General features: G+C 35.4%; 1 protein-coding gene across 7 annotated transcripts in view; it reads left to right on the plus strand.

Moving 5' to 3' along the window:
- EML5 (EMAP like 5) overlaps nt 1-19,894 on the plus strand; it is a 183,838-nt gene that overhangs the window by 147,760 nt on the left and 16,184 nt on the right. For 5 of the 7 annotated variants that reach the window (XM_041758309.1, XM_041758311.1, XM_041758312.1 and 2 more), the window contains 6 exons: nt 213-339; nt 3,019-3,033; nt 8,811-8,889; nt 10,071-10,200; nt 12,479-12,577; nt 15,287-15,307. In XM_041758309.1, coding sequence (XP_041614243.1) covers nt 213-339; nt 3,019-3,033; nt 8,811-8,889; nt 10,071-10,200; nt 12,479-12,577; nt 15,287-15,307 — 471 coding nt within the window. The remainder of the gene's footprint in view (nt 1-212; nt 340-3,018; nt 3,034-8,810; nt 8,890-10,070; nt 10,201-12,478; nt 12,578-15,286; nt 15,308-19,894) is intronic. The other 2 variants (XM_041758315.1, XM_041758310.1) reach the window with 2 other exon arrangements.

Consider the following 19,894-nt stretch of genomic DNA (forward strand, 5'->3'; position numbering starts at 1 on the left):
GTAGACTGATATTTTTTGATAATATTTTGAAAACATTTTTACAGATCATTAAATATTCTACATCATTTTTACTGGCTGTATATTATTTCCTAATTTGGCTATAACACAATTTACTTATTTCATATTGTTGAACATCCTGTGTCTAATTTATAGGATTGTAACAGAGCTCCTCAGTTGTAACTCAGAGAATAATTCTTATGTTTTGATGGCAGGCTATGACAGTGATGTTACAAGAGAGAATGAAATCAGTTACACCATTAGAGCCTTATCAACAAATATTCGCCCAATGTTTGGAGTCAAGCCTCATTTGCAAGGGAAAGAACCCTCAGTTGATGAGAGGTAATAGTCAAGTTTAAAACTAGATGAAGAAAAATATACTGGTATTAAAGTTGAATTTATTGTTTAACTGAATGTATTTTTGTAAAACCTAAGTAGCAGTGGTACTCTTGCATTTTCTAGCTCTCAGCACCTCTTAGAAAACGTGTTCATCCTTAAATACTTTTTGGTGGTGACACTGTCTCTTGCAAGTAGTTTAGGGAATATACAAAGTATCTGTGATTCAAGGAATATTATTTGCTAACTTTTATAAATAAATGTGAGAGAGTTGTAGGAGATAATGAAATTTGAATCCAATTCCAAGTATGTTTTAGGAAGCACATGAGCAGAGATAGTATTAAATTTTGAAAAGGCATTTTTATCCATGTGCCTTTAATCAAGGATAGAAAATCATTATTTAAAAATTTTTCCAAAAGGCAAATTGAAGTATAGCCTCCCATTAGAGAATGGGAATCCCTGCTCTTTGTCTGGAAGCAGCACATCAAAAATAAAGGCTATGCCCACATAAATTTTATAAGGAGAGAGAACTTTTTAATAGTCTCTGAGATGACAGATCAAGAGAGCAATTGTGAACATGATAGTTTTAAAATCATTAGGGAAAATGGAAGACAATAAAGAGGTATATGGATCAGTGAATGACATGGACTTCAGAAGTGAAAAGTTTGTAAGGAACAATAAAGGAAAAATTATCTAGAAACCGCAGTGAGGAACCAAGGAGTGGGAGGTGAGAACAGCAGGCACCTCCGAAGCTGTGTTGAGGAAAACTTGTTTATGAGAAGCTGGTAAGAATATTTGAGGGAAAAGTTAAAAATGAAAGGGAGTTCACTCATCTTGAACAGAGTTTGTGGGAAGTTTGAGTGCATATCTAGTCAGAGAGGGTGGTGCTGAAGACTCGGGCGGGGGGCGGGGCTCAACTACAGATGGCAGTCTAAGAAAGCACACTGGCAGAGGGGTTTGAGTTTGCCCTATAGGCTTAACATTCAGGGAAAAGAATGAAGTTGGAAGGGTGAGGTGCATGTTCCTGATGCAGAAGAGGGATCTAAAAAGTCTCTGAACTGACTAGCCACACAGGTTCCCACGGAAGTTCTAGGTGGAGTGCTGAGTCATGACGCCTCCATAGCTCCTCTTCCAGGTGCCCATTGGCAGATGAGTACTCATATTATAATAGCTTTGGCATCACCTTACAGATAGGGAGTAGAGGGTGATTATCCACGTTGTCATCACGCATAAAGAGGCAAAGTATTAAATTAGGTATTTTAAGAAAGCTGACCAAACCGTTATCTAAATATCAAGATTCAACATTGAAGTGATCTGGTGGGAGGCAGTATCTTACAGTGCAAAGGATGTGGTTTTGGGAGTCAGACAAATGGATTGAAATACAAATTTTTATCATTTTCCTCTTGTGTCACCTTGAAAAGCTATTCTTTCCCTCCAAGCCTCCGTTTCCTTAGAGGTCAAATGAGCCTTATTGTCACTAACTTATGGAGTATTTTATAAAATGATATATAATATATATAAAAAACTTAGGTAGTTAGTCTTTACCACCCCTCCCTGGGAATGAAATAGTCACCTGAGGGAAATAAACAATTTCTGAAGTTAAATATCCACAAAGTGGTGAACAATACCTATATATTTATAAATCAGAGGACTACATATAACTTTGCAAATGTGGATGTTTCTAATGAGAATATTGCAGTATGGTGCTTAAAATTACTTCAGTTATATCTCACAGGTAATGAAAAATAAAAAGTGTACTATAGGGAGGAAGAAGCTTTAGACGTTCCCATAAATCTGTTTCATTTATTATATCAATTTTTTAGAAAAATATTCTCATTTATGAGATAAATTAGGCATATCAGAAAATGTGACCAAATTTTAATCTATAGGCCATCATTCATGGTAAAAACACTTAAAATTCCTTCCTTATTAATGAAGTGACCCAAATTCTGACAGATGGAAGTATTTTGCTATTTATGAAAAATGCTTGATGCTGTCATAATCTTTGCTGTTAGCTTGTATTTTTTATAGCTAACATTTTGAAAATTATTTTTGAAATTATTTTACATTCTCAGTGTATTCTACAATTTCAACTCTGCTGAATTCTTTTGAAAATGCTGAGGCTAGAGTCCGAAATGACTCATAGTTAGGAGTCTTCATTTTCAAAAAAAAAAAAAAAAGGAGTCTTCATTTTCATAAAATGAGAGAATTAAAGGAGAAAAAAATGAAGATACGTCTTTTTACCAACTTTGCATATATTTGTGAGGAGATATTATGGTCTATATAAATGTTTTTGTATTTTAAATAAAATATATCATTGCTATCAAATATGAAACGTAAACAGTGAAAACAAATGTTTGTCAAACATCCACTTAAAAGGTTTTGAATGATGTTGGTAACTACTCTACTTGGTTGATACTTCTGTGGGCCTTTTTTCCTAAATGACTTTAATAATTTTATGTTTTTCTTTTTGTAGCAAATCTTATATACTTAAAGTAGTTGTCAAACATACAATATTTTTAATAAAATTATACAGAACAGTATAGCATAAAACTTAGTCATTTTTATATTTCCTTGGAATTTTGTTGATCTTTCCTTTCTTCTGTTATTTCTGCATTTTATTCATCAGTTTTCATGAATTATTCATCATCAGTGTTTCTTTTTTTCCTCTTGTTCCTTTCGAAGGCAGGGGGTAGTAAGGTAAGTTTCATTAAATAAATATTTTATTCCATTATTCTTTGTTCTGTTTTGGTCTTTATTGTATTTTACAATGCTGATTTTTTTCCCTATGAAACATGGAACTATATTTGTCAAGAAAGAATTAGAAGTAAAATAAGTCCTACAGAAAAGTTGCATTTACATGTGCAGTATGTGTTTGCTGCTAAGGCTCTTCATTATGATCGTTTGGTTTTATAAATGACTTTTCACAAACTCCAGATAGTTTAGTTTTTCCTTAATTTTCGGAGGCTTATTAAAATAGTTAACATATTTATCAGTGAAAAATTATGCAGTTTATAAACCTGCTAGCTTCATTTAATGTACATTTATACATTCATTTAAAAACATTAACATAGGGCAATGATTATATTTGCATGTTTAATAAAATACTATGTGCTAGAAAGGACTCTCTGGGACACTTTTACAACTAGCTTCAGTGAGATAAAATTGGCTTCAGGCACTTTCTGAAATAGGACAGTGTGGAAAAAGCCAGTCTACTGTAGAAGTAAAAAAAAAACAGATACCATTAGGAAAATGCTGGGAGATAAGGATGAAAAAAATAGATATGCAACCAGATTATACAGAAACTCAGATATAAGGTACTCCTTAATTTATTTGGTACAGAGCAGAAATTCATTATTTGTTTTAAGCAGGGGTGATGTGTATGAAGATAGGAGTCCAGAGTGTGATGTGACTTTTAAAAAGGCCCACATATCTTACTTAGACTTAACAAATAAAATATTTTAACAAATAAAATATTCAAATCTAGCCTCAGATCTGAGGTAGCTTATTTTGGACTGACCTGTACTTTTTAAAGGGACTCTGACAATTTACAATGGGAGTCACTTGTTTGAAAACAAAGCTAAGTGGAGATATATGTGCTGTCTTGGGTATGAGTGACTTTATGGAGAAGTGACTTCTCTTTCATAAGCAGTTTTCATGTAAAGCTTAGATGACCATTTGTTGTAGGTGGTACAAAGGGATGTTCTAGACGTATAAAGACAATTCCTGGTTTCAGCAGGGGGTGGATGAGATGACTTTGGTGATCTCTTCCAATTCTCTTTTGGTCGTTATGTTATTAAACGGTTTTGTTTTGGTTTTTTTTTTAAGTTACCTCCTTACTAGCAAAACCCAAATCTAGCATGATCATGAGTAACTCCCTTTGCCTGCTAGGTTTGACTGGCCGACTAGGAAACACCTCCTTAGACAGTTTCCTTAATAGCATCTCCAGTGCTTCCAGCCTTTTAAGTTGGTAACATTTTATTACCACACTTAAGAACAAAGATAAGCTTCAGTATTTTGTTTGAAATTCAGAGTGCACTGTAGAGAAATACAAATGGTAAGCTTTAAAGTTTACAATATAGAAAATGTTCAATTCTCATTTTTCTTTTCCACCTTCTTTTGATTTCCCTGCCATTAATGGAGTAACTTTAGGGTTCTATGCAATCATAAATAAAAGCAATAGACCTTTAATATTTGTAGCATGGTTTATCTGCATTAAACTTGTAAAAATATTTTATTACAGAAATATTTTACTAGTGTTTTAAATTCAGATCTGTGTTGTAATCTTTTCCCTTTTTTATCTGCTGCTGAAAAGAGGTTCCAGGTAATCCTCTCTCTTTGTTATACTTTATAAGACCTAATTTTGTATTTTTGTCATCTTTCATATTTACCATTAATGAGCCATGTTACTTAGTGTTCTTTACATCTGTTCACGGTTTTCCATGTTTTCCTCCATTGAAATCAATATCACTGAAACAAATGGCATCTTAATTATTGGATTTCTGCTACATAAGTAATTGCTTTACCAAAACTTTATTTGTTCAGCTTGCATAATTTTATAGTGTAACTTTATTTAAACAATGTCTATTATATAAATTATCTTTAAAAAATTAAAAGACACTTAACCGGCTTGTATGGATAAAAATTACCTGTTTGTTGTTTGGGTTACAGTTAAAGTGGTCAGATGATAACACTGAATAAAGTTCATCAACAAAACTGACTTAGAAGAAAAGCCAAGGCTGCTCTCATTCTTTAAAATGACCCTAAGGAAGGGCACCTGGGTGGCTTAGTTAGTTAAGTGGCCGACTCTTGATTTCGGCTCAGGTCACGATCTCCAGGGTCGTGCGATCAAGCCCCAAGGTCAGTGTGCTTAAGATTCTCTCCCTCTCTAAATAAATAGGCCCTAAGAGAAACATTTTTAAATGTTACATATTATAAATCAAATTAAATTTATTACTTACAGACATTCAAAGCGTATGAAAAAGGTTTGAAACCAAACCTTCTGTAATAATTTGAGGAGTTCTTTATATATTCTTGTAAGTGCATGTAATTTTTATGTCACCAGCTGTGGTTATTTCTACATACTACTTCATATCATGTATGAATATATGTACTACTTTTATATTACATATTCAAGATGAGCACTTCATTCACTGTTATAGATGTGTAACCTGGAAATCATTTTGAAAATGCAAATATTTTTTCATTCTTTAATTTTATACACTTAATCACACCTTGGATTTTTTTCCCACAGCAAAATCATTTTATTTTCTGCTTTAGTTGTTACAAATTAAATATTAACTTAAACTTTGAAGTGAGTTGATAGCATGATTGATTGATTTACATTCGGTGTTCAGATTATTAAACATTTGAATAATGGTTATCTGAGATAAAATAAACCAAATAAGGTGGGTTTTTTTAATTAAATGGTTTTAGGAAAAGAGCCTCTAATTTTTTTTTTTTTTTGAGTGTAGTTGGCACACAATGTTACTTTAGCTTCAGGCGTGCAACATAGTGATTTGGCAAGTTTATACATTATGCTCTGCTCACTACAAGTATAGTAACGCTACCTCTGTCCCCATACAATGCTGTTAAAATATCATTCACTATATTCCTTATAGTGTGTCTTTTATTCCTGTCACTTACTCATTCCATAACTGGAAGCCTGTATTTCCCACCACCCTTCACCTATTTTGCCCATCCCTACTCCTTCCCTCTGGTAACCATCAGTTTGTTCTCTGTATTTATTTTTTTTTTAAATCTTTTATTATTCTTTATTTATTTACTTATGATAGTCACAGAGAGAGAGAGAGAGAGAGAGGCAGAGACATAGGCAGAGGGAGAAGCAGGCTCATGTACCGGGAGCCCGACATGGAATTTGATCCCGGGTCTCCAGGATCGCACCCTGGGCCAAAGGCAGGCACCAAACCGCTGCGCCACCCAGGGATCCCCTGTTCTCTGTATTTATAGGCCTGATTCTGCTTTTTGTTTGTTGATTCGTTTTTTTAATATTCCACATATGAGTGAAATCATATGCTATTTGTTTTATTTCACTTAGCATAATACCCTCTAGGTTGTTGTCACAAATGGCGAGATCTCATCCTTTCTAACAGCTGCGTAATAGTTGTATGTGTGTTTTTGTGTGTGTGTGTGTGTGTGTGTGTGTGTCCCTTATTTATTGATCACTAGACACTTAGGTTGCTTCCATATCTTGGCTATTGTAAACAATGCTGCAATAAACATAGGGGTGCATATATCTTTTTGATTTAGTGTAGTCATACTAATGAAGGGAGGTATAAATATCCAATAGTGGAATTGTTGAATTGTATGGTATTTCTGTTTTTAATTTTTTGAGGAACTTGCATACTGTTTTCCATAGTGGCTGTACTAATTTACATTCCCACCAACAGTGTACAAGAATTCCTTTTTTCTCCAACATTCTTGCCAACACTTGTTATTTCTTGTCTTTTTTTACTTTAGCCATTCTGACAAGTGTAAGGTGATTTCTTACTGGGGTTTTGATTTGCATTTCCCTGCTGATTAGTGATGTTGAACGTCTTTTTATGTGTCTGTTGTCCATCTGTATGTCTTCTTTGAGAAAATGTCTATTTAGGGCCTCTGTCCATTTTTTAATCGAATTGTTGTGGGGGTTTTTTGGGGGGGCGTGTTGAATTGTATAAACTCTTTATATATTTTAGATATTAACCCCTTATCAGATATATCATTTTCACATGTCTTCTCCTGTTCATTAAGTTGCCTTTTTGTTTTGTAGACGGTTCTTTTTGCTATGCAAAAGCTTTTTATTTAGGTGTAGTCCCAAGGTTTATTTTTGCTTTTGTTTGCTAGATACGGAGACATATCTAGAAAAATGTTGCTATGGCTGATATCAAAGAAATTGGTTAAAAATTGGGCCAGTTCTTTTACATGTAACTGTATAGTTTTTGCCAGCACCATTTATTGAAAAATGGTCTTTTTCCCATTGTATATTCTTGCCTCCTTTGTCATAGATTAATTAATTGACCATATAATCATAAGTTTATTTCTGTGTTCTTTATCCTGCTCCATGGATCTGTGTGTCTGTTTTTGTGCCAGTACCCTATTGTTTTGATTACTATAGCTTTGTGATATAGATTGAAATCTGGAATTGTGATCCCTGAGCTTTGTTTTTCTTTCTCAAGATTGCCTTGGCTATTTGGGGGTCGTTTGTGGTTTCATACAGATTTTAGTATTATTCTAGTTTTGTGGAAAATGTTCTTGGTATCTTGATAAGAACTGCATCCAGTCTGTAGATTGCTTTGGGTAGCATGGACATTTTAACAATATTAATGCTTTCAATCCATGAGTATAGAATATCTTTCCATTTGTTTGTGTCATCTTCAGTTTCTTTCATAAGTGTTTTATAGTTTTCAGAGTCCTTCACCTTTTTGGTTGAGTTTATCCCTAAGCATTTTAAGAGCTTCCACATTTAAATGATTTAAAACAGAAACTATATACCCCTAATGGGACATTACAAATAGATCCTGAACTAGCAATGGAAACAAAAAAGAGGGGGCTAGATGTGAGTGCTATTCTCTCAGCAAAATTGATGAATGTTTAGTAAATAGAATAGATAAGAGGAGTTGAAGGCAATAGTAAGTAATATAATAGCTACCTTTTACAGAGTGTTGTATGGTTTATAATACTATGTAACTGTAAAATGTTTTGCTTGACTAACTAATGGTGATGCCATTGACTTCACTAGATACTTCAGGCAGAAGGGAAGGTATAGGGCCTAGAGGAACAAGTAATGAGTACAAATCTGAATTTAGATATAACTTATGTTGCCAACAGTATAGAAAGTTCATATAAATATTTTCAAAATTCAAGAAGAATACATTGAATACTTGCCATGTGCAAGATACTGTGGTAGACACTTTAGAGCAGCAATCTACCTTTTTTCTAATATATCACATTAAGAAGGTTTTGAGTGTATTAAACTAACATTTGTGTATTTATAAATAATCTGCCCTTGGGGCAGCCCCGGTGGCGCAGCGGTTTGGCGCCGCCTGCAGCCCCGGGTGTGATCCTGGAGACCCTGGATCGAGTCCCATGTCGGGCTCTCTGTGTGGAGCCTGCTTCTCCCTCTGCCTGTATCTCTGCCTCTCTCTCTCTCTGTGTCTCTATGAATAAATAAATAAAATCTTTTTTAAAAATAGTTTAAAAAAATAATAATAATCTGCTCTTGTGCTAACGTGTTATTTACATTATGAAATATACACCAAAGAAGATAAAATGAATAAAAGTTCTAATATCTTCTTTCCACCTTCCTGCTGGGAAGATATCAGGATAAAGAGGGCATGGTATAGTGAGGAACACAGATTGGGTTCATTTTCCTGCAGGTGTGTCAGACATCTCCATCCAGTGGGCCTTGGTGAGGGAGGCTCAGTGAAGGTGCCCAGTAATGGATGCTTTTCCTCATTCCCACTTTCCTGTTTCAGGCCCCCCGTGAGCAGGGCCCCACCAAGGCCAGAAAAACTCCAGACAAACAATGTTGGCAAGAAAAAGAGACCTATAGAGGTAAGGAGGTTTCGGGCCCCCCTCCCCAGTGTTAACTTGTGCCTTAAAATGTATTCAGGATTCATCCCATTCCATTCTAGTAAGACAGCCAAATCTTGTCATTAGTTTTTTATGAAAATAAGCATACTGAATAATCTTTTAATAATCTGTACACACCACATGGGACTCGAATCCCAAGGTGGAGTCAAATGCTCTACTTACTGAGCCAGCCAAGTGCCCCTGAGTAATCTTTTTTGTTTGGTTGTAAAAATTGATTGCTTAACTGTCAAGTCTGAGTTTTGGATTGATACCCTTTGTTTCTTTTTGTTTTTTATTAGTCTTTTTTTTAGTTTTCCATGAAGTGAACTTCAGAGAACTTCTGAATGTAAATATATGTGAATGATCTATGGCTTATAGAAGCACAGGTACCTTGACGGTGTCTCTTACTTAGAGGTTTGAATTTATAAGTCGAAGTTTATACCCCATGTGATATTCATTGTAGAGTTCAGTGAAGGCTCTACTTCCCGACAAAGAAACTTTCCACAACAATTGAGCAGAAGGACATTCTCCCAGGCACTTAATTCCAGTATCAGCAGCTGCAAGCAAACCGCTAAATCAGGTCAAAAACAAGGCGACAAATCTGTGCGACAGAGATTGTGGGACTCATTCCCCAACAAAGCCTCACAAGGTCAAAGAAAAGGGACACTTTCAGTTATTCTACTAGCAGAATTATCTGCTAGCACTTTAGCATGAGTTATCAGAGACGGTGTACTTAGTTTTTTACACCAACACTGGTATACTGTTTGGCTCCTCAGGAGTACAGCACTTGTACATAATATATTGAGTTATATATGCAGATTACATATTTTTACTAACAATGTAGATCAAAATATTATTCTTTTGGACGCAGGAAGCATCTCAGTGTTTAACGCATTAACTCCTACCAATTAAAATTCTTAAAATCAGATGGCTTTGTGATTCCCTTTTCCTTTTTATAACTCTCTGTAGAAAAGTATAGTGTGTTTCAGCTGCTATTCCAGTGCACATTACAGAGATGTGGATCTAGCTTAATTTTGTATTTGAAGTTTGTAAAACATCAAAATGCATCCTCCATTTTGACTGAAGATACCAGTACTATATATAAAAGTAATGGTGAACATTTAGGCATAAGGAGTTGTATAATGATTTTATTGTTTTTATAGGATCTTGTGTTGGAGCTTGTTTTTGGCTATCGAGGAAGAGACTGTAGGAATAATGTTCACTATCTAAATGATGGTGATGATATAATTTATCACACTGCATCTGTTGGAATTCTGCACAATGTTGCTACAGGTAGGAAATTCTGATTTTCCGGCTGCCACTTTTTTTTACGTTAGAATTTTGTTATTTATAATCTTAAATTTCTTTGTGAAAGCTATAAATAATTAAATTGCATAAGTCCAGAAGGTATTTCATACTGTTGAATTTTTTAGTAATATTTCAAGTAACCAAAAAAAAAATTTTCAAGTAACCAGATTTACAATCTTAAGAGAGCATAATAAAGCAGGAGATTTCATAATGCAAAGTGCTCATAGGTCTCTGTTAGAGTGAAGGTTTACTATACCTTGAAACCATGTTTTATAATGAAACCATTTGTAACTTTATTTTCCCCTAATGTTAACATGAAAATGGATCGTGTAGCGGTTCTCTCTTCTAGGTAGTGATTAAAAGTAGCATGTTGGGTAAGTGATTGCTGGGGAATGAGGTGAAGTGGGCAATGTTCTTACTGAGGCCTCAGAAAGCCGAGGAAGATATTAAGAAAGCTGTTTCCCTGTGGCTCTATGTGGAGATGCTTTGTTTGATTCAAAGTGAGAAAATACTTCTTGATGTTTATTTAACTGATTGTATTGTTGGAAAGCATACAAAGTTCTCTTAGCATTATTTGATGACCAATGATGTGATAATCCTACCAGTGACATTCACTATTTAATTTTGAATTGTTTTTTTATATGTAATTATAAACTTCATAAAGTCTGAAAGTTGGAAGTAAAAACAGATATTTAGTCCAAGCATTTCTGGCTTTTTCCTCTGATAGCTTCACTCTGAATAGGTAAAGAAATGGATTATGTGAATCCTAATCCCTCATACCTACTCAATATTAATCATTAACATGATAATCCTATTTTGGTTTCCTAAAGAAAAGGATTCACCAAGATCCCACAGAAATCAGTAGTGATTTTCAATTTAATAATTTGAGTCATTTAAGAAAAACTTAGATAATCTTCTTTGATGTTTCACATCTCCTTCAAAGAGAATAGAGAAGAATAAGAAAAGATTATTTAGAAAGGAATATGTAGGACGCCTAGGTGGCTCAGCGGTTGAGCACCTGCTTCTGGTTCAGGGCATGATCTGTGGTCCCAGAATCGAGTCCCACATCGGGTTCCCTGCCTGGAGCCTGCTTCTCCCTCTGCCTACGTCTCTGCCTTTCTCTCTCTATGTCTTTCATGAAAGGAATATGTAAATACACTTTCATGCTTATACTTGTAATTTTATTTTTAATTTTCTGATTTGTAATTAATCACCTTCTGATGGATATAGAGAGAGAGAGGCGGGGGGGCGGGCAGAAAGGAGGCTAGGCACCTCCCACTTGTCATTATTGGTCCTCTCCAGTTTGGGGTACCATGTTCACAGTCTAGGAAGTTTTGCTCTTCTTCAAACTTAGCCAGCAACACATATAATTGCTTGTTTGTTCTCACTAAACTCATAGCTCTGGGAAATATGAAGCACATTTCACTTTGAAGAGAGGTTTTAAACTATTAGATCTGGTAAATGTCATTGTTAAATTGTTTTGTTTTGTTTTGTGCTGCTTCACTTTTTGGAGGACTTACTGTTGATGGCCCTCTGTAATCTGGACCCAACGTACAACCTACCATCCTGACCTCATTTCCCACTTCTCCATTGTATTTACACAAACATACTTTCATTTTTTTTTTTTTTCACAAACATACTTTCAATACATCCTATATGATCACGTCTAAGGTCTCTTCACTATCAGTACTACTAGATAAATCACATGACTTCTTTATCAAAATTCTTGAGTACCTTCCCACTGACTGCAGAATAAATATGAAATTCAGTGGCTGGCATTCAAAATCCTCTATCATTCTAGTTCCAATTTGCCTTTCCAACCATATTTCTCACATTTCTTCTTGACCTTACTCTTCAGCTAAATGCCCATATATGTGCATACTTAGTACTTTCCTGTCTTTGACCTTTGCTTAAAGTTTTTTTCTTCCTGGAATGTCCTTCCCCACCCACCTTCCCATTAACAGAGTCTGTCATGTCAGTCCGAGAGTTCCATATGCCCATGATAAGAATTCCCATAGCATTTGGATCTTTAACTCTCTGCGGCACTTGATACCTTTAGCCTTGTGTTACATGGTTTATGTTTTTCAGGACTCTATCCACTTAAAGACTTTTGAGTAATTTTTCCATCCTGATGATGATGATGATGATGCCCAAAAAATACGTACTAAGTACGTTAAACAGAAGTTTATTGTTCTGGATAAATGCATTTGACTGTTACACCTTAAAGTTTTCAGATTTAATTCTCAAATTCTTTTTTTTATAGGGACCCAGAGTTTTTATCAGGAACATAATGATGATATACTGTGCCTCACTGTAAATCAGCATCCCAAATTTATCAACATAGTGGCAACTGGCCAAGTAGGTATGTTTCTATATTTTAAAAAGAAACAATTTTAAGTAATTATATTATTCAAATTAATTCAGTATCCTAGGGGAAAAAATAAAATATATTTGTGTATTATTCAAAATGCATTTGTATGTAAAACACACACACCCAGTTTTCCAATATTATTTGCTTCCAGGTATCTTTCTCTCACTTTGGTTATCTTAGTTGGTACAGACAGTGCAGAATTAAGAATGAACTATGTTATGGTGATTGAAATAGTTGGACTTAGTCCTTTAGCAGAAATTTCTGATCAACAAAAAGGACTAATGTGGCATTTAAAGCAAAAAGGAAGGGGATGCCTGGGTGGTTCAGCAGTTGAGTGCCTGCCTTTACCTCAGGTCGTGATCTCGGGGTCCGGGATAGAGTCCCACATCCCTGCAGGAGCCTGCTTCTCCCTCTGTCTGTGTCTCTGCCTCTCTCTGTGAGTCTCTCATGAATAAATAAATAAAATCTTTAAAAAATAATAAAGCAGAAAGGAAGAATTTGAGGAGGAAGTGGTAAATAAGGGGGAGCCAAGAAGTAAGTAAACTGACAGAGACACAACATCTGTGGCAGCTGGCTTGAGCCAGAAAGAAGAGAGAAGCTGAGTGCCCATGCTGGTAAATCCTTCTGCCTTTTTCCTTTCTTTGCTATTGATCTAAATTGTCAACTGTTTTAAAACCACTTGCTGTCTTCTTTAGCTCTTTAGAAAACTTAAAAGCCATAACTCTATAAGCAAAATGATAGGATAGTAGGTCTGTTTAGAACATATCTGCCAATAGTGATCACTGTGAATACTACACAATAGATTTGGTCAGTCAGAACTTCGTAACTCTGGTGTACTTGGTAAAAATGATTGATGTCATTGGGTTTGCTGGATCTTGGTGTAGGTCTCAGTGGCTCAGCCACATTTCCAGGTGTCCTTTTCTTCTTGGAAAGGATAATTTATGCTTTTAATATCTTCATTTTTCATACAAGTACTAAATTGATCAGTCAGAAAGTTGTCTAGGTTGCTTAGTTCTGCAGATAAACCACAAAGACCCTTGTATTCCTTCTTTCTATAAATTTTTCTATTTTTAAAAAGAAATAGACTGATACTTCATGCATTACATACAAAATATTCTAATCTTTGAGTGTAAGAAGGTCTAGACCTTTTTTTTGCACTAAATTTTTAAAAATTAAAGTCTTATTTTTTTCTCTGCACAAAAAAAATGAAATGATATTACCGTTTTGGTCACGAAAGAGCCTAGTTTATTGCCTCTTGGCATAGAGTTATTTTTTACTGAGTTAAATTCATTTATTCAGCAAACTTATTGAGCATGTACCATGCACAAGGCATTATTCTAGATGCTGGAGATCCAAGCAACTTACCAAAAAAGGATAAAATCTCTGTGTAAATGGAATTTGCATATGAATATGATTCTAGAAGGCAAGATTCTTCCATTTCCCAGCTTTGCTCCTTTTCTTTCCCTCTCTCTCCCTTTGTTAAGCAATTTTGCTTAATAGTGCTGTAGTTTTCTCTTTCTTTTTTTTTTTAAGATTTTATTTATTTATTCATGAGAGACACACAGAGAAAGAGAGAGAGGCAGAGACACAGGCAGAGGGAGAAGCAGGCTCCGTGCAGGGAGCCCAATGCAGGACTCAATCCTGGGTCTCCAGGATCAGGCCCTGGGCTGAAAGCGGCGCTAAACCGCTGAGCCACTCGGGCCACCCTTGTAGTTTTCTCTTTTGATTAAGAAATATGGTCACAAATATAATCTTTCATGAACTTTGATCCTGTTCTCCTTTTTTTTTTTATTCAGATATAAATGACATGTAACATAGTAGTTTCAGGTGTACAACTTAATGATTCAGTATTTGTATTTGTTTTATTTTGAAAAGCAACTCTTTTCAAAATGAAATGTGGAATGGCTAATTATCCTCCACTCTCTGTCCTTCCAAGTCAAAGTCCAGGTGAATTTTAGATCATATATGCAGCCCAATGTCTTGCCCCGCTATACTCTTCCACAGAATAGATACAGAAAATTTTTACTGATGGCTAATGAATTATAAGATAGACTGAAGAGAAGACCGAAGAGTGAGGAACTTTTTCTCTTCTAAATCCGGAGAAATGAATCAGTAGTTAGTTTGCCTGCCAAGCTTGTATAATACCTGCAAGACTCAAAACACTGCCTAAAATGTTTATGGTTCTCTTTGTTCAAAATCATATAGGTCACAGGGGAAATATTTGCTTTTGTGGCATTTTACCAGTTACATTCAAACTTTTTTTTCCCTTGGCTAGAATCTTGGACTCTTAGGACCAAGCAGAGATGCATTAAAACTTCAGTCTATTAACAAGGCATTTTGTAAACTAAAACAAGAGTTGTATCATTTAAATAATGTCAATATATTATCTTTAAGTTGTTCAAATTTCAAGTAAAAATATTAAAAAATAAAATAAAATTTCAAGTCAGTCATCAAATTCAAAGAAAATAGTTTTTTATCCAAAGATTGAAAGATCTTATACATGAAATTTTAATATATGTGTAATTGAAGCAAATGGCTTCACTTACAGTTTACTCAATTTAACATAAGATTCATTTTGCATATGACTATGATATGTTATATAAAAATTATTTTGTGATAATTGAATTTTTATAAATTTTACTTTTTTAAGTATTTGTGTTATTTATGGAGGGTTATTTTTCTGCTGCTTTTCCATTTTAGGTGATTTGGCAGACATGTCAGGTAAGGAAAATTCATTTTCTGTTCTACTTATATTGTTTACTAATGATAGCCCAAATTTTTATAGAATCATAAGAAACTTGAAACTATTTTGGATTTTTATAAGTTAAAAATACATCATTTTAACATCATGATACTGAGCCCTATCTGCAATAACAATAGTAATTGTTTATCTTTAAAACTAATATACTTTTACCTTTTTAGTATACCAGCAGCACTATTGTAAGTACTTTACATGTATTACTTATTTAATTATTGAAAGAATCCTTCACGGTAGGTAATCACTTGCTAATACCATATAGCTACTAAGAGTGCAAATGGGAGTAAATTAATCTTAAATATGAATCAATAGATTGTATTGCCTAAAAGCAAAATTTTTAATTGTTATTTTTACATATCATTACATTTATTGCACAGTAGATCAATAGATCACTTAAAGATTTAAAAATAACTTTCTCTTATTGATCCTGACCATAGTTTTGTGACTCTAAAAAGCTGCTAGATAATGTGTGCATTGTTTTTAGGTATTCAGTAGGCTTTTTCAACCCAATTTTCAGTTTACATAATATAGTAAAAATAGCAGTTAAATGCAAAAATATTTCCCCATGATTTTTATCTATCTCTCTCTCCTCCAGGATAAAGTTTCATTTTGTAATTTAACTGTTAAACTACAAATTTATCTGATACAACAGGGAATCTTTTTGCTCCCTTGGTTATGTTCAAGAGCATGGGTTGGCAGACTATAGCCCTTGGGCCAAATCTGGCCCACTGTCTGTTTTTGTATAGCCCATGAGCTAGGTATAGTTTTTACTAAGTTAGACATTTGGGAGAAATAAAAAGAAAAACTCAGAGCACATGAAAATTATATGAAATTCAAATTTCAGTGTCCATAGATAAAGTTCTATTAGACACAGCCAGACTCATTCCATGTGGTTTGTGGCAGCTTTTTGTGCTCCAGCAGTGTGGAGAGGCTGCATCAGAGGCACACAAGATGCTCTCATTGCTTTGCCCTGCTGCTCGACACACTCAGAGTGCAGTGATGCCGTTATAACTTGGGAGGTTTCAAGCTACATCACAGCCTTGTGTTTTGCTGTTTAACCAGTGTATATCCATCGGGTCAAAACAAGGCAAAAAGGGAAAGCGGACTTTGAAAGTCACACTTTTAAGGCACAGTGAAATGTGGATTATATTGTTATCCAATTAACGTGGTAAACATGTTTGTCATGCATTGACACGGTAGCTGTGCTAAGAGAATACAATATATGTTAATATTTTCACACTAAGCTTTATCACAGGATTCCCAGCTCACAGGAAACCAACAGTCAGAAAAAAATTAAAAATTTAAAAGAATATTTGTGAGATTATCTCATCATACCAGAATTTCTTGACAAAAACAAAAAATAAAATAAGCTTGCAACCAGAGTTTCTGAATGGCTTATTTGTTACTCAAGGGAAGCTGTTTACTGGCTATGAGTAATTAAATTATTTTTGATTGCAGTGAACACGTGTCCAGAGAAAATAAACTTGTTTAAAACTATTAGCTTTCTGGTAAGAATTGTTGCTAAAAGAGTTGAGGATATTGGGAACAGCCTCAGTCAATTAAAAACAAGACCCCCAACAAGGCCGATAATGCTGAATGGTTTCCCGTAGTTCCTGACACATTGACATATGATATCGCTAACTTAAGGAATCTGTGCCTTTGAAGTGACTGAAGACGTGGCCTCTATGAACAACCTCAAAAGATAATATTTTCAGAGAAGTTAAGGAAACATTAATTCAGGACACTCTGAAGTGGAATCTGCTAAGATACATGACAACTGATGGTGGTGGAAATACATGTGGAGCTGGAGCAGAGAAAGGAATAGTTGGTTACATGTTCAAAGCTGGTGGAAATTTGAGGTGTTTAAAGCCTGTGGTTATTCGTTGTGCTATCCATCAACAGGTAGTTTTTGGAAAACATTTCAGTGTATCATGTATTAGAGACAACCTCAATTTGTCATCGAGAATCAACAGTGAATGTCATTTGTTCTCATACATTTAACCCACATTAGTTCCATGAATTTATTTTAGAAATAGAAGCTGAATATACTGACTTGTCCTATCCTCCAGCAGTTTAGTGGTTTAGTAATAGCATTATTGCAATTTTAGGAGCTCAGAGCCAAGACTGAAATTTTTCTGAATGAGAAAAGTAGTGCTGTCCGTCTCTGAATGGCCTTGAAAATTAGTTTTTTGCTACAGACTTAGTAATGTTTCTTAATGAATTCCACCTGAAATTACAAGGAAACTACAGTCACTGTAACAACTGGAAGTTACAATTCCAGTGAAACTTACACCTACAAGAAACTCATTGATGGTGGCTAGTGTTGTAATCCCAAGTAATGCCACCGTGCATGATACAGGTCTCATGCCATTGAACTTTAGAACAAGAAGTACAAATCCCATTTATAGCAAATGTATTTTCTGGCCTCAAACTATAGTGCCAGCAGCACTTTTCAGATCTTGATGCAAATGCAAAGAAAATGTTCATATTTCAAAAATTGGCTTAACTGAAACTGAAGAACTTGCACCTAACCTTCGGTTTATGGTGATTATTCTGCAATGTAATATATGCTAAAAGCCAGATACCAAGACAAGACCCTAAAAGAATGCTCTAAATGCTTTCCAGGTGATTGACAGTTAACATCATGTACTTGTAGATTAATATTTAAATTTATCTATCTACATGAGACATTTTCAAAGTTGAAATGTGTGATTTTATTATGCACAAACATTTGCAATTGATTTTAAGGATAGAGAACTCTGACTTTTTTAAGGTTTTATTTATTTAACAGAGAGAGAGGGAGATATGGCAGGCAGAGGGAGAGGGAGAAACAGGCTCCGTGATGAGCAGGGAGCTCCATGTGGGTCAGGATTCCAGGACCCTGGGATCACACCGAAGGCAGAGGCTCAACCACTGAGCCCCCTGGGCGTCCCATGTTTCTGACTCTTTACAGAAAAAGTTTGCAGACCTCAGCTCAAGAGGGAGAGAGGCAATAAGTAAACTTTTAAAGCTAACGTGATCTGAGGTGGTAATATGATTTTTTAAAAAAAGAAAAAGAGGGGTTATATTTTGAAGGTAAAGCCCAGTGGTCCTTTTGGAAGAATTGGATGTGAGGGCCTGACAGAAAGTGAGGAAGCAAGGCTGTTAATTTTTCGCTTGAGCAGCTGGCTCACCGAGATGGGGGAATACTTCCGGAGAAACAGTGGGCGGGAAGAAAGTATTCACAGACATAAAGATTAAAGGGAAGACAAGAAGACTGGTGGGTTTGGGGGCGGGAGTGGGAAAATAAGGAAGCTCTATTTTCTTTAATAGCTGAGAGTGAGGAAATGGTGAGGAAGGTAGGAGCTAAAGTTTTGAAGTCACTTTGGAATGTGGGAGAGTTAATATCTATTAGAAAATATGTGATATAATTACATTTGAATACATTACATGTCTTTTGAGTAGACAGTAAGGGGACATCTTTTGTCTGACAAAGTTTTTTCCTTAGTGTACCTAAGGCAGTGCTAAGATTTTGACATTTGGTCCTTAAGAGGATTTGAAGAACGAGAACTACCCCCACCCTCATAGTTACCATTTGTCATAATAGACAGTTGTCCATTAAGGGACTTTTGTTGGTCTTCCATGTGCCATCTGTGACAGAAAATAAGGGAATTTATTAGCCCTAAGGCTGGTTGCATTTGTGGTCAGAAGAGAATTGCCAGTGCCAGTTCGAGTTATAGGCTTCTTTGCTTTCATTTAGGGGGAAAAGGATAAACACCCTTTTCAGAACCATTAGCTAAAAGTCCTTCCTTTAGTCTCATTGAGTCATTTGAAGACCCAAAGCAAACCCTGTACTAAGAAAATACCTGGGGAATAATACCATGTGCTGATGGGCTGAGTCTGGGTCACTGAACTAAATCTCCCTGCTGGTGATGGGCAGTGGGGAATGGAGCGTGGGGGCTTGTGGGCACAGGAGATGTTATTACAAGGGGCTTAGACTAATCCTCTGAGCCGGCAGTGTCTTTCCCCTGAATCATTTGCTCTACTTACGGGAGGAATGGATTCCTGAATAGAAGTATAGCTTTATTAAGAAGGAAGGAGGTAATGAATGGTGGATATGCAGCAGTGCTGTCCACCACAGAAACTAAAGTGTGAAATACAGTTGGTGCACTTAATGGCTCACGTTAAAGTCTTGTTTTAACAGTTTTTATTAGGCTGCACCAAAAGCAAGGTAAAGGACGGACAAAGAATATATCCTTTAAAACTTTGATTCTTGTAAGCTCCAATTAGTAATTGAAAGAGAACTTACAGCATCTCTGTACCAGAGACTTAGAGTTTAGGAATGCTGATAAAGTCAGTGGGATTGATTTTCCAGAGAGAGCTTGATATAATAGGAGGACGAACAGAAATGGATCCTGAAGACACCACACCTCTGTTGGCTCTGCCAGCTGTGTGTGACTTAGGGCCCGATTGACTTCATGGAAAACACATCTGCCTAGAAGTGAGGCTTAGAGGTGCACCCATTAGCTGGTGGCGCATTGGAAGGGGAAGGCACCCATTAGCTGGTGGCA

Source organism: Vulpes lagopus, chromosome 6 (genome assembly GCF_018345385.1).
Source record: "Vulpes lagopus strain Blue_001 chromosome 6, ASM1834538v1, whole genome shotgun sequence".
Lineage (NCBI taxonomy): Eukaryota > Metazoa > Chordata > Mammalia > Carnivora > Canidae > Vulpes > Vulpes lagopus.